A 15882-nucleotide genomic window follows, 5' to 3' on the forward strand; every position below is an offset into this window, starting at 1 on the left:
ATTTAAACATGGAAAGGGGACAAATTCTGCAACTGGGAACAGGAAAGAATAGGAAATGAAATAGTATAGTGAATATACAAATTTTGACAATGAAATCTAGGTATCAACAATAAATGATGAAGGAAATCCTGGCTCACTGCATACCTGTATCGGGTAGGATGTTAGAATCTGAGAAGTATATGTATCAGAGCAGATGGTGTGTACTTTGATGGGAAGTTGTGGCAGGCGTAGAGTTAAAAGATTTAGGATAAAAATTGGAGAACTTTTCTTTTTTTATATTAGAGGTGCTTGGAATTTTCCTAGATGTGAATGTTAGGATGGTTCCTCAGTTATATTAGAGCATATAAGTTAAGTGAACTCACTCTTGGCTTTTGAGACCATAAGGGAACCTAGGAAGTTAGGGATCCAGGCATAAAATTAGGAAGACTATAACTTTTATTTAAAATTGTAGAGAAGGGAAAAAATTGGCAGGAGATGGTATTGACTATGTACTTGATATTTCAGGTGTCATTATATACTGGTAGTAATAGGGGTGTCTTTATTTTTATGAGTAAAAATATTATTTGTATAGCTAAACTGTGAAACCAACCTAGATGCCCTTCAGTAGATGAATGGATAAAGAAAATGTGGTGTATATATATATATATACATATATATATATATATATATATATACACAATGGAATATTACTCTGCATTAAAAGAGAATAAAGTCATGGCATTTGCAGGTAAATGATGGAGTTGTAGAATATAATGCTAAATGGAGTAAGCCAATCCCAAAAAACCAAATACCAAATGATTTCTCTGATATAAGTATGCTGATTTATAATAGGGATTGAGAGGGACAACATGGGAGGAATAGATGAGCTCTAGATACGGCAAAGGGGAAGGGAGCAGGCATTGGGGTAGGAAAGGCAGTGGAATGCGATGGACATCATTACTCTTACTCTAAGTACATATATGAAGATCCAAATGGTGTTTTTATGTTGTGTACAACCAGAGATATGAAAAATTATGCTATATATGTTTAATATGAATTGAAATGCATTCTGCTGTCATATATAACAAATTAGAATAAATTTTTTAAAAATTATTTGTGGAGTGTGTTAAGGTTCATTTGAGATAGACTTTTGCTGATCCATTATTTCCAGAAGAATTTTAAATTTCTCAAATGGGAATTATTTTACCAGAAGATAATATAGCTCAAAGGAAAGGGTTTTAGGCATTGAGATCTGAAAGATTACAGGTTTGAAAATTACTTTTGCCATTTAATTATTACTTGGTGACTTCACTCTCAGCCCCAACTTTATCATATCTAACTGTACAATAATTTTTAAGTTGAGGATTTTTATGAGGTTTTTTTTTTTTTTTTTTTTAAGAGAGAGAGAGAGGGAGGGAGGGGGAGAGAGAGAGAGAGAGAATTTTTTTTTAATATTTATTTTTTAGTTTTCGGCAGACACAACATCTTTGTTTGTATGTGGTGCTGAGGATCGAACCTGGGCCGCACGCATGCCCGGCGAGCGCGCTACCACTTGAGCCACATCCCCAGCCCTTTTGTGAGGTTTTGGTATAACAGGTTAGGCATTCAGCAAATAATAGCTGTTGTTTATTATTAATCATTTTAGGAAGCCAACCTGGTCACTGGAAGGGTCTGTGGTATTTTTAATTGCTTCACTTTTCCTAAAATGTTTTAAAGGTGGAATTGTTTAGAACTGAATGATGAAAGAGAAATTCCTCTACTTTGTACTCACTTCTCATTGTCTATACCTGCAAGTAATTTCTGTGTCTTCTTAGACATATATACTTTTAAAAAAATTTGTTCAAATTAGTTATACATGACAGTAGAATGCATTTTGACATATCATACATAAATGGAGTATAACTTCTCATTCTTCTGATTTTACATGATGGTCATGTAGTTATATGTGCACATAAGCATATATACTTTTATGGAGTCGTTCCTCAACTATACAATAGCTTTTAACATTTTATTTTTAAAAATTTAACTTACTAGGTTTTCCTATTAAATTGACAGCATTGCTTTGTGGTAGACTATTTCCTCATATACTCATTTATTTAAATTTCAAAGGGATTGTAAATAGAAATAAAAACAGGGCGGACTTTTTAAGTATTTGAATTTTTCTATCTAACGGCAAATTATCAGTAGTGAAAAACTGGTTTTCTAATGCTTGAATATATTATTAGGGATAATATCCTCTTGTATTGAAATGAGCATTATTTCTTTTTAAACCTTTTTTAGGGAACTTTAAAAGTTGGTGTTAATGGAATTAAGATATTTGTTCAACAAATTTTAATTAAATATGTCTAGCATTTGCTATCTGATCCAGTTTCTTGAGCATGATTCAGGTGGAGACTTAAAAGATAGAAGAAAAGCTATACAAATACTTAAAATATAACATTATGGTCATTGCTGGATATTGAGAGCTAATTCAGTGAAATTCTTTCACTGTTTTTATTTTAAAAATGTATTGCAAAAGGTTTTAGTTTTATTTTTCACTTAATATTTTGATTATTTTTCAAACATATAATTTAGGAGAAACTGAGTTGATCTAATTTTTATGTTACAGGAGATTACCTGGAGCAATTGATGTTATTGGTCAGACTATAACTATTAGCCGAGTAGAGGGAAGGCGACGGGCAAATGAAAACAGCAACATACAGGTTTAGTATTTGAAGATCAATTATATTTTAACTGAGGGATTATAACTGTATAATAATTTATTTAATGAATATTCATAATACTGTGCTATGTGTTAGGTGCTTTACATTCTAGAAAGAGATTGAAAATGTGGAACTACTCACCCTTATAATTATTACAAAAGCTTTTCCATTTAGAATTTATAATCTGTGGGTCTTTCTTAGTAAGGTTTTTCTTTTTCCTTATTATAAACAATATATATTCCTGATTAAAATTTTGGGAAAAAAATCAATAATTCTATTACCTAAATTATGTCACATTTCACATTCTGGCACAGCTCTTCCTTATTGCTAAGCAAAATTGGGATGCTATTATTATTACATTTTCGCATGTATTTTTTTCATCTAAAATTATTTGTATTTTCCCAATATTAATCTTAAAAATATGAATTAATATCTTTTTATGAAAGCTTTATTGTATGTGCCATAATTAATTTCATATGACATTTCTGAGGGAAGCAGAGTTTCTTTGTTTCCAAGTGGAAGAGTGAAATGAAATGAGTTACGAGTAAATTGACAAGTAATGTTAGAACTTCAGTAATAGACTGCCAATTGTTCAGCTTGGCTGTGCTTTTTCATTATTTGTTTGTTTCTTTTCAATACCTTAAAAAATGTCAAAAGTGTTTTGAATTTTAATCTCTAATTAATTATGTAAAATATTCTTTTTAGTATTCTTAAATGTAATTATTTCTGAAATGAAAAGTAGCCTCTTTTTCCTTCTTCTATCATTAAAATGCCATGACTTCTTAAAATAATTCTGTACCTGTTTTAAGAAATGTAAGTTATGAGTGTAAGCCTTACAAAAATTACTGTATTTCAGTATACAAAAACTTAACAAAAGAGATTATATGTTAAATGATATGCTTTAGTTAACCAAGATTCAAGAAGTGTAAATTCTGTTTAAAAAATAACATAAAAAAATTGCTATTTTCCAAACCTATTTGAACTTGAGAATCCTTTAGGCAACTTGTTAAAAGTCCAAATTTCTAGGTGTCATTTTGCTTGCCATTGTATTTCAGTAAGTTTGGAGTGCTTCTGTTGGTGCATGACTCTTAACCTGTTTACACAGATTAGCATTTTGCCAACACTGCTTTATTTTTCAGGAATGAACTTTAGTTTAAATTCATAGGGCTTACATGAAAAAGTAGTGTACATGTATTACTGTCTGTTACTTGCAACCTGTTGATGGATGCTTTGCTTTGCAACCCGGTTATGATGATAGGCCCTGATATGGTGAATTTCTGACTTGCTGCCATGTTAATTTCTCAGGGCTAGTATCTGTATCTGAATGATTATGTTTCCTTAATTTGAACCTTTTAACTTTGGTTGAATAACAAATATACTTGCTACTTTGTATTTACAAGGTTCTTGTTTGGAATGTTTTTATTGTTTCTTTTTCTTTTTTTTTTTTTTTTTGTAGATAAACATAATACCTTTTTTTATTTATTTTGTGTGGTGCTGAGGATCAAACCCAGTGTCTCAAAAGTGCTAGGCAAAGCACTCCACCACTGAGCCACAACCCCAGCCCCATTAATTGTTTCTTATTAAAAGTTTCCTTGGTGCCAGGCATGGTGATGCATGCCTGTAATCCCACTGGCTTTGGAGGCTGAGACAGAAGGATCCAGAATTCAAAGCCAGCCTCAGCAATGGTGAGGCTCTCGCTAAGCAACTCAGACCCTGTCTCTAAATAAAATGAGAAGTAGGGCTGGAGATTTGGCTCAGTGGTTGAGTGCCCTGAGTTCAGTCTCTGGTACACTCGCACCTCCCCCTGTCCCCCAAGAGGTTTTCTTGGTGATAATCTACTTACTTTTCCTAGGCTTTCAATATGAACTTTTGAAAAATGAAATGCAAATGTTATAAATGCATATCATATACATAGAATTATCACCCCCCCAAAACATATATGTATATGAATTAAACTACCTTTTATTTTATTTCTTAGATTAAATGAAATTAATTTATTAAGATTAATCTTAGATAAGAATATTTAATCATCTTTCTAATGAACTATGCTTTAATTTTAGGTCCTTTCTGAAAGATCTGCTACTGAAGTAGACAACAATTTTAGCAAACCACCTCCGTTTTTCCCTCCAGGAGCTCCTCCCACCCACCTTCCACCACCTCCATTTCTTCCACCACCTCCAACTGTCAGCACTGCTCCACCTTTGATTCCACCACCAGGTAAATAGCAAAAAAGGCATTTGACTTTGAAAGAAAAATAACCGTGTTTCTTTTAGAAGTTCACAGTGAAAATATATATTTGAAAATAATGTTTTGATTGATTACATTAATATAATAGATACATTTATTATCTTTAACAGATGCACATTGAAACATATATATATATATATATATATATATATATATATATATATATATATATATGTCTTGCTATTTTGGCATAGCAGAAACAATATTCTAAAATAGAGAAGAACATACAGATACTAAGATTGACCCCAAAATATAGTGATCCCCAAACTAAAGTTGCTAATAGTGTATGTATAAATCCATACTGAAATGTAAACCATATATAAACTTGTTTTGAAAAAAAAAAAATTAAAGATACTTTCACAATTGGAGTAGGTCCAAAAAGTTTACATCCTGTGAAGATATTATAATTAAAATTTGTCTGGCAGTCTTCTTTCTTTGTGTGCTGGTTTCCTTTTAGGAGACTGCTACTGGGTACCAGGTACCTGGTATTTACTACTTTTAAACAGAAAAGTAATTTTAATTTTTTATTATATTTTTAACTGCTTTAGATTATTAAAAACCCTTTCAGTGGTAGTAGAGAAAAATTTTACAATCCCCAAGCTTCACATTTACTTGTATTTTTGATCTTTCATGCAGTGACTTTTCTCTTTCTTTCTAGTAAGTTTCAGTTTTTGTCCTTTTAGCCAACTTTATTGAACAAGATTGATAGAGATTCTAATTATATTGTTCTTATAGAAAGTGCCAGTAGTAAATGGTAACAATGCTGATACTAATCAAAATTACATGGCAACATGTATTAGAATTTGCTATTAGTAAAATCAATTTATACTAGACAGAGTCATATACTTTCACTCACTTTACATTTGCCAGAGAGCTGTTTTTGCCTTGAGATGCTAATTGTAATCAGAGCACAGAACCAAAGGGTTTGCATAGGCCTTCCCTGATATTCTTCCCTTGACCTCTGAATGTCAGCTGTGCCTTCTACCCTTTATTCTCTTACCACCTTTGATTTCCTTCCATCCCTCAACCCTCAGAAAAGTTGAGAAAATATTACAAAAAATGATTCGTGTCTTTTAGTGAATCTCTTTTCTCCAAATAGAGGAAAAGAAGACCAGGATAGGTTAGATGTGCTTATTACTCCAGACAACCTAGTTTCTAGAGTTCAGTGACTTTCTTATTTAAACAACTGAATTGAACTCAACAGTTATGAATTGGAATGAGACCTATGATTCTTGGGTCTTACTGTGCTGAGAACTAACCAAATGAAAGGGGACTTAGGTGATTCATACTTAATATGATTCTTAAATGAATCTTTTGTCCTCTGGAAAAAAAGAGATAAAGTGTACAGTTTTGAATGTATTTGATTAATAAGACAAAAAATAATTAATGTTTATGATAATGGTTCTTATGCTGAATTGCTTTATAATCTTAAACTTTAGGTACTAAAGGGGATTTGAAATAATTTTCTTAAAAAATTTTTAACTCTTTAAAATTTTACTTATTTATTTTTAAACTTTTTAATTATACATGGACACAATATCTTTATTTTGTTTATTCATTTTTATGTGTTGCTGAGGATCGAATCCAGTGCCTTACATGTGTGAGGCAAGCGTTCTGCCACTGAGCCATATCCCGGGTCCTAAAATTTTATTTTAATAACAAATAATTCTACATATTTGTGGATACAGCATGATTTTCACTATGTATTTACATTGTGAAATGATTTTGAGCTAATGAACACAGTCATCACTTTATATATTCATATTCTGTGGTTTGAACATTTTAAAACCATTTTTTTAGCAATTTTAAAACACATTTATTAACTGGTCACTATGCTGTACGATAGATCTCTAAAATTAATACTTTCCTGTTTGATTGATACTTTGTACTCCTTGAACAGCTTCTCCCATTTCCCACCCTCACCTCAGCTTCTGGTAACCTCCATTCTTCTCTCTACTTATATGAGTTTACTATTTTTGGATTTCACATATAAATGAGATCGTGTGTATTTGTCTTTCTGTGCCTGGCTTATTTCACTAAGCATTGTGTTTTCCAGGTTCATGCATGTTGTCACAAATGATAGAATGAAAGAAATTTTCTTATTTATTAGCTAATGGTTTGTCTTCAGATGGCTAACATTTTTATATGTTCAATATTAGCTATTTAGGAGAAAAGTAGTAAGAATTGAAGAAAAAATAAATACTTTGCTAGTATTAGAATATTCAGAAGCTTTCTATAGGGTATTGTTGATAGGCATTGGATTATCTAGAATTGGCATTACTGTTTTTTCAAAACCACTCCATTTTTTTGCCATGTAATTTGTTTATAAGAATAAGAAATCTTTTAGATTGGCCAAGTACTCAAAAAAAAAAAAAAAGAAATCTTTGAATAATGTTTAGGTTATTGATGACATTATGCTATAGAATACCATTATCTTTTTTGCGTAGTCTGTTTATCTCCTGAATATTAATTCTCAGCTCCGTGCTTCCTATCTAGATTTCCATTAATGCTTATTTTTGGATTATGTTTCCCTTCAGTACTGTCAGTATTTAAGGAATATAGATTCAAGTTGAATTCTAATGCTGACTTGCATGGTGCCATGCTAGAGGTGGGGAGAATGTCAACTTTTATTAAAACTGAATATTGGTTAGTTGAGACTATCTGAATTGCTCCTTATTTTTACTAGAGTATGGGTTGTTGGAGAGAGTATAGGCTATTATTTTCATCTGTTTTTCCCTTGGTACTAGTCATAATGTCTTGTGTACACATCATGTTCCCTAAATGTTAGCTAATTAACAACATATTTATTTTTTACATAACACCAGAGGTGATTTTCAGATTAACAATTAGTACATTCAGTCCAAATTTCCACTGGCTCTCAACAGCAGCATGGCTGCATAGACAAATACCAGCTGAATGTAGACCCTGCTGAAAGCTATCAAGTTGCTCTTGGCCACAAAACCACATAAATATACCATGGTCTGTAGTTTGTTGTAATTTAAATCACCTTCAGGCTCATAAGCAGCCAATGAAAGAAAGCTGTGATTCAAGAGTCTTTTAAAAAATATTCCCTTAAAGGAATTTTTCTTAGAGAAACTCTGAGTTTCCTTTTTTGGTTTCTTTAAAAATATTGAAAAGAGGAAAAATTTGACAGGGAGATGGTACCAGGGATTGACTTCAGAGATGCTTAACTACTAAGCGACATCCCCAGTCCTTTTTATTTTTATTTTGAGACAGGGTCTCGCTAAGTTGTTGAGGCTGGTTTTGAACTTGTGATCTTCCTGCCTTACCCTCCTGGAGTCTCTGGAATTACAGGCGTGCGCCACCCACCAATGGGAAAAATCCTTTGAGAAATGATTTAAATGTGTTTTAATGTTGACTTTGTTAATGTTAGATTTCTAATGCATAACTTTAAGACTAAATTTCTATATATGATAAGATACACAGAAGTGGTGTATTACATCCATATTTTAGTTTGCTGCCAGTTTTGTTTTTATAAGTAGGGTGACTATACATACAAGTTTGCCTGTAACAGACCTACGTTACACATTCTGTCCCACCATAGTTATTGCTGTTAATTCTCAAACATGTCCTCATTTGGAGGACAAAATTTATGGTCACCTCTGCTTGGAGGTTTACAGATATAACTCATCACATAACAAAATAGTTCTTTTTTATTTTTATTATTTTTTTTAATTGTAGATAGACACGATACCTTTATTTATTTTTATGTGGTATTGAGGATCGAACCCAGTGCTTCACATGTGCCAGACGAGCACTCTACCACTAAGCCAAAATCCTAGTCCCCAAAATAGTTCCCAACAATTATGAGATGAGGAAACAACTCTTAGTCAAGATTTTTACTGTCAGTTGACAGAGATGTATTGCCTCTTCTCCCCATAAACACATATCAGCAAACATGAAATCTTAATAGTAAACAGGGAGGACAAAGTATTTCTGGCCACAATAGATTTATATGAAGATTGGAGGAGATTTTTGTATTAGAGTACAACAAAGATGAAAAATACCTCTGGAAATATGGTTCCTTCCAGCCATACTGACAGTAGCTTGAAAGTAAATACTGGCAAATTATGATCTTCTGTTATTTTCATTTTCGAGTGAACCAGAAAATAGAACCTGTTTTTAAGTTGTTTTTTTCCCTTCAGAAACACATTAGAGCAATTTTATGCTTTTTTTCTGAGTAATAATAGAAATATATCTATTCCTTCCTAAAAGAACATATTCTGTGTATTATCTTATTTGATTTTAGAACAATTATTTCTGATTTTATAGATGAGCAAACTGGGGCTTAGTGAATTTAAATAATAACTAGAAATAGAACCAGAATTCTAATCCAGGCAGTTTGCTGGAAAGACTGTTTTCTTTCTTAACTATATTGAAATGGATTAGTACCTCTCAAAGATATTATTTATTGGCTTATGTGTATTTACAGCAATAATGTTAGGGACACCTCACTACCCCTTCCCCAAGCACTTCCATGATGTTGAAATGCATTCATATATATTTCTGGGTAGGGAAATAACCAGAAATTAGTTTTACGTTTTGTTTTTAACTTCAGTTAACTAAAGTTTTATTATTTGCTTGATTTGTGTTAATTTGTCTAAGCCTAACTGAATAAGCAGCTTTAAATTCTTGTTCATTAGAAGAAATACTATATAAAACTGAAAGGATTGATATCATACATAGGCTAGGTGATCTGGTTTATGTTGTTTATTTTAACCATTTAAGAGTAGAGGTCATTGTGTAACCATCACCCATCACCCATGATCTATATCTAAAACTTCTTCATCCCCCCCCAAATTTTTGTGACTTTTAAACATTATCTCCTCCCCAACTCCCACCCCCCCACCCCTGAAAATTCCCAGTCCCTGTTAACCTCTATTGTAATTTCTGGTCTCTCTGAAATTGTTTACTCTAGTACCTTATATAAGTTGAATTATAACAATGTTTGTTCATCTGTCTCTGGCTTGTTTTTGTTTCTAAAATAAAATAATTTTCATGATTTGAACTAACTGTATTTATGGTAGGCTATAATGTAGGCTTTTAAATGTTAATTTACTTCAGACATTAGTGTCATATATTTGTTTTTGATAATGAAGCATATTGGAGGGATAGAAGGCAAGGTTAATTTGACGCATTTTTTGTTGCATTAACTAATATTAGGACTATTCTTGAGAACAGTGGAAACAGAGCCCAAGAGTAGAATTCTTAGGAGTTGACAAAGGCTCTTTGTAGCTCAACTATTCTGAATAACATTTTATCACTGATTTAAAAGCTGGATGTGGAGTTTACTTGTTTATGTAGAATTCAAATATTAAAAAATTCTACATTTTAGAAGACATTTGATTCCTTCCTAAAAGATTGTTGTCTTATAGATCAGTATCTTACCTAGTCATTGAGTACTGCTAATTGTATGAAGTTAAAATTTTTGTGCCTTAAATATCTTGATTTGGGGTTCATCTGAGATGTTTTCTGCATTTTCCAAAGGTCTGCATTCTCTTTACATGATTTCTTTCTTACTACTATGGTTCTTTAACATTATAAGCATTTCCGAAACTTTGGTCACACACTTCTTTGAACTCCTAAAAATTACTGCAGACCCCAAAGACCTTCTATTTATACATGTTGTATCTGTTTTTTTTTTTTTTTTTGTATTAGAAATTAAAACTGAGAAATTAAGGTATTTATTAATATAAAAATACCTATAACCCATATGTTAACATAAAGAACGTTTTTAATGAAAAAGTAGTAATTTTTTTCTTAGAGCAATTAAAAAATCCTCTAGTTAGAATAAGTGGTTTTAAACTTAAAGAAGTTTAAAAGTGGTTTTAAAACTTTTGTAAATCTCTTACTATGTGACTTATTAGAAAAAGTGGGGCTCTCCTATTTGTTTCCTGCATTAAATCGATAGTGACATCACAAGTTCTATAGCCTTTAGAAAACTTGACCACACATTTTTAAGAGAATAAACATTGAAGGCAACATATTAGTATTTTTATGAAGGTAGTTTAGACCTGAGGAAGATCTCAGAGACCACCCCCTGAAATTCCTGGACAAAATTTTGGGAAGTGCTGCTTTGGCAGAAGGTTGGCTTACATTAGATGAATATTATCAGCACTCTTGAGTTTTGTACTTTTAATTGAGAAGTTGTTTTCTGGATGTAGCATTCATTAAGCTATAGTGTGATAGCTTTTGATATTACCCAACAGATTTCATATTAATTGGCACTATTTGCCAGAATTACCCTTGAAAAAAAATTTCTTGAAATCTTTGAGAACTGTATTCATTTTCTCTTTTGTTATTTTGCTAATTATATGTAAATAATAGTATTTTTTGAAACAATTAAAATTAACTGTAAATTTCATGGTGATTACAAGCCTCTTTAGGATGTTGGTTTTTCAATGTCTTTTCCCCCATTGATGTTCCCCTTATAATAGTTATAGTTTCTTCATTTTATAATATAAAATTATCTTTTTTTACTTGTTTGATATGCTGGCAACTTTTTGGTTGCTTTAAGTTTTGTGACCACAGCATTTTCTAAATACATTTTTTCTTGTAATTAAATCTTGAATCATTAAGAAATGGTTTAGGGTATTTTACACTTGATGTTTTTTTAAAAGAGTAGTTAGTAGATGGTGTGTGTGTGTGTATCTTATTTTTACAATCATGATATATAGAAAAGCATTTCTTACAGAAGGTGGTATCTTGTCAACAGCCATACTACCTTGAATGTGCCCAATCTCGTTTGATAGAAAGTGGTATTTAAAAATTTTTATAAATCTGTCTCTTCACTCAATTTCTTTGTGCATGCTTTCTGAACTTGATGTTTGTGAAGTAAAATTGTGGCTTTAAGTGATCAGGGTTTTCTACTCCTTACACACTAGTGCTGATGGTATTTGAAATTTACTAGTGAGAAATAGGAAGCAGAATTCATGTTATTTTGCTATTTTCTTTATTTTGAACTTTATTAATAGAGAAAATATAGTTATTATATTGTTTGCTGTGTCATGAACCACCCCAAAATGTAGTGACTTAAAACAACATAGGGTTATCAGCTTTTCTTAGTCAATAATATAGGAATAATTAACTGGGTTCTGTGCTTCACAGTCTTTCAGACCTCGCAGTCATCTCTGAATATTTGGTTAAAGAACTGTACATGTAGCTTACTCACTTGTTTATTAAAAGGAGTCAGTTTTTTTCTAGCATGTTGGGATGAGAGGGTTTCAGTTCCTCACTGTCCGTGGGCCTCTCCAGCATGACAGCTTACTTCATTAAAGCATGCAAACTGAGGTGGCAATAATAGAAAGAGTGTCATCAAAATAGAAGCCACTGCCTTTTATAATCTAGTTATGGAAGCGATGTACTATCAGTTTTGCTATTTATATTTCATTCGTTAGAAATAAGTCACAACATTCAGCCTACACTCAAAAGAAAGGGCATGAATATCAGTGATTTTACAAAGGAGAATATACCAGGAGACAGAGATCATTGAGAGCCAAGTTAGAAGTTGCCTATCACAAATTGATGAAGGAATACATTAAGAATGAGCTTATTTATAGACAATCTTTGTTCAGTTTTGTGGTGGTTTGGGGGTGAAAAAAGAGAAACTGCAGCCCATATTAGTTTTGTGGGAATTTTCAGTATTGGTAAATTCTTCTTAATATTATGTTTAACAGGATTAACTGCCTTTCTGTTTCCTTGCCTTAATTCCCCAAGAAAGATTTCAGGTTTCCATGTCCTAGTACTCCACTTACACATTTCGGAGTGTATATTATGAACTAGAAAAACTAAATCATCTTTCCCCTCTCCCTCCTTCCTTCTCATTGTTTGAGAATGCTGGATAGTATAGGTTGTAATATGGTTTTACTCTTTGTATCACATGTAGATGCTTTAGTAACAATTTACAAATATATCTAGTAATTGTTACTAGATATATTTAATCTATTTTGAGTTTCTCAGCAGTGAAATTAGAAGAGAAGTTTAGAATCTAATCCACTAATTCTCAAAGTATGGTCCCAGGTCAGCAACATGATTATCTCCTGGGAAATTTGTGGGGATTCAAATTTTCTGGAACCACTCTAGACCTACTGAATCAGAAATTCTAGGAAAAGAGCTCATCAGTGTTTCCAGGTGATTCTGATACAGGTTGTGATTTCAGTACAACTAATTATTCCTTTCATTAGAGTTTGAATTACTTTTCCAAGAGGCTTTGGTCAGTATTAAAAACCTTATTTTTACTACTGTTAAATAAGGATTCTCAGGAAAATAAATATTTTTTTCATACTTATTTTACAGATAAAGGATATAGAAAAGAAACTCAATAAGTTTTTCAAGTCTGTTGGCTAGCATAGGCAGTTTGTGTGTTGGCCAGGAACGTGGAGGTGTTGAATGGAGAAAGCAGGGATTTCTTTTTTTAATTTATATATGACAGCGGAATGCATTATAATTCTTATTAAACATACAGAGCACAAATTTTTCATATCTCTGGTTGTATATAAAGTATATTCACACCAATTCATGTCCTCATACATGTACTTTCGATAATAATGATCATTACATTTCCACCATCATTTCTAACCCCATGCCCCCTCACTTCCCCTCCAACCCCTCTGCCTGCCGCGTCCGGCCAAGGGAGCCGAGTCCGGCGAGGGACGGCGAGGTTAAAAGACACACAGGACACCAAGGTTCTTCATCCAGGAGTCAATAATAATCTTTATTGCTAACACACCTTTTTTTATACCCCAAGCAGCAGAAGTGGAAAACTACCCAAAAGCAGGAGGGAGGGGGGAGAAATTTAGTTTCAACATCTATTATTGTCAGGTACCGAAACCTCCCTTAACAATAAGTCCATCAGACCAGAAAAGGTCAAGGCATTCCCGTGGGATACATATGTCTCAGACGGACAAGCAGGAACAGAAAAACCGCAAGTTCGCCATGGCCTTGTGAGCTGGCCACACTGGCATGCAGAACAAACTAGTGGAGGTAGGGCTCCAGGGGCCAGGGTGGACCTGCTGCCAACATCTGCCCTATCTGGAGTTCATCTATTTCTCCCGTGCTCCCTCTCTGTATCCCAGCCTCCTTATATCAAATGAAATCAGCCTCCTTATATCAAAGAAAACATTAGTTATTTGGATTTTTGGGATTGGCTAACTTCACTTAGCATTATCTTCTCTATTCTGTAGTTCCATCCATTTACGTGCAAATGCCATGATTTTATTCTGTTTTATTGCTGAGTAATATTCCATTGTGTATATATGCCACATTTTTTAAATCCCTTCATCTATTGAAGGGCATCTAGGTTGGTTCCACAGTTTAGCTATTGTGAATTGTGCTGCTGTAAACATTGATGTGGCTGTGTCCCTGTTTTTAAGTCCTTTTGGTGTTGATTGAAGAGGGGCATAGCTGGGTCAAATGGTGGTTCCATTCCCAATTTTCCAAGAAATCTCCATACTCCTTTCCATATTGGCTGCAACAATTTGCAGTCCCACCAGCAGTGTATGAGTGTACCTTTTCCCCCATATCCTCGCCAACATTTGTTGTTGTTTGTCTTCATAATAGCTGTCTTTCTGACTGGAGTGAGATGAAATCTTACAGTAGTTTTGATTTGCATTTCTCTAATTGAAAGCAGGGATTTTTGAGGTGGATTTTTGAGATGAATTTCCTCTCCCTTACATTATTTATCTTGTGGTTAACAAAAATCAAATACTAAATAGTGATTTTTAAATGAAAATGTTATTTGCACAATATTGTATCAGATAATAAACTTAGTTGTAGTTTGAAAATGTACTTGATGGTTGTTAAGGAATTAGTTGTATAATATTTCAACTTTATAATCCTGTTTCAATGAACATTTACCAATAAACATTGAAATAAAATTTCAGGCGAAATGGAGGTCTCACAGATAGAACTTTCTAGAGTTCATGCCAACTTTTTGATGTATATAGGTATTTTTTTAAATCTATATAAAACATGATTTTTCTTTGTACTTAGTTCCAGTTGACTTTTTTAAAAAAATCTGTCCTATGATACTACTAAGATGAAACTTAACGGCAAACTGTAATTTTAACTTCCTTAATTGTATATTTAATTCAGTTATATGTCTTTCATCTTTGTTTTATGGGCATTTCACAAAACTTGAATGCTTTTCAATCTTGAAGGGGCTAACTAGTGATTTCTTGATTTTTCTGCACAAATTCACATTTTAGTAAACTGTAGTAAACACTAACTGAAGCGATACGTGCTGCTCGCATATTATTCAGGTAAAGTTATTAGGTTCATAGTATGACAGTGGATGGCTGAGTTTTGTATAGTCTTTTATTTCACTTACCAAAGAAAGTAAATTTAAGTGGGGAAACTAGGATAAAAAAGTGAAGTACAGTAGTGTTCTAAAAACTCTGTACTGTTCTAAAGAGAATTATGTAATAGTATATATTAAGAGCATTTGATGCTTTGTCTTCCTTATTTTTCCATTTAGTTTGGAATCTGGTACTCTGTTAGCTTGTCATTGGCTGCTGGATTCTTTTAGTTCTGTGATTTGGGAGCAGCAAGGTAACCTCATGATGGATGAGAATTGTCATTAACTGTGGGTTAGTTTGGTAGATTGTGGAAGCCTAATGATTTTTGAAACATGGGTGTCTTACCTGCCATTTTTAGTCTTGTTGATTTTTGTAAGCTTAGCATATCCTTTGATTGCATAGGTGGTTGTATCAGGTTGAATCAGGTCTGTATTTTAAGGCCATTTGCTGTCTTAATATCTTTTTCATATAAACCTCTTATTCTGATAAAACAAGGGTATCACAACATTATAAACTAAACTATTAGTAGGTATCCATTTTCAATAAAACATCTGAAAGTGATTCTGTTTTCATTTTTTTGCATGCATTTATTTAATGAATTTGATTTCCCCCCATCTTTTGGACTAATTTTGATGTAG

The 15882-nt window shown here is 32.6% G+C and overlaps 1 protein-coding gene across 16 annotated transcripts in view; it reads left to right on the plus strand.

Annotated features, from left to right (window-relative positions):
- The window catches only part of Fip1l1 (factor interacting with PAPOLA and CPSF1), a 71996-nt gene that overhangs the window by 34701 nt on the left and 21413 nt on the right, over positions 1-15882 (plus strand). For all 16 annotated transcript variants that reach the window (XM_027938181.3, XM_027938189.3, XM_027938219.3 and 13 more), the window contains 2 exons: positions 2588-2681; positions 4742-4898. In XM_027938181.3, coding sequence (XP_027793982.1) covers positions 2588-2681; positions 4742-4898 — 251 coding nt within the window. The remainder of the gene's footprint in view (positions 1-2587; positions 2682-4741; positions 4899-15882) is intronic.

This window comes from Marmota flaviventris, chromosome 7, assembly GCF_047511675.1.
Source record: "Marmota flaviventris isolate mMarFla1 chromosome 7, mMarFla1.hap1, whole genome shotgun sequence".
Taxonomy (NCBI): Eukaryota; Metazoa; Chordata; class Mammalia; order Rodentia; family Sciuridae; genus Marmota; species Marmota flaviventris.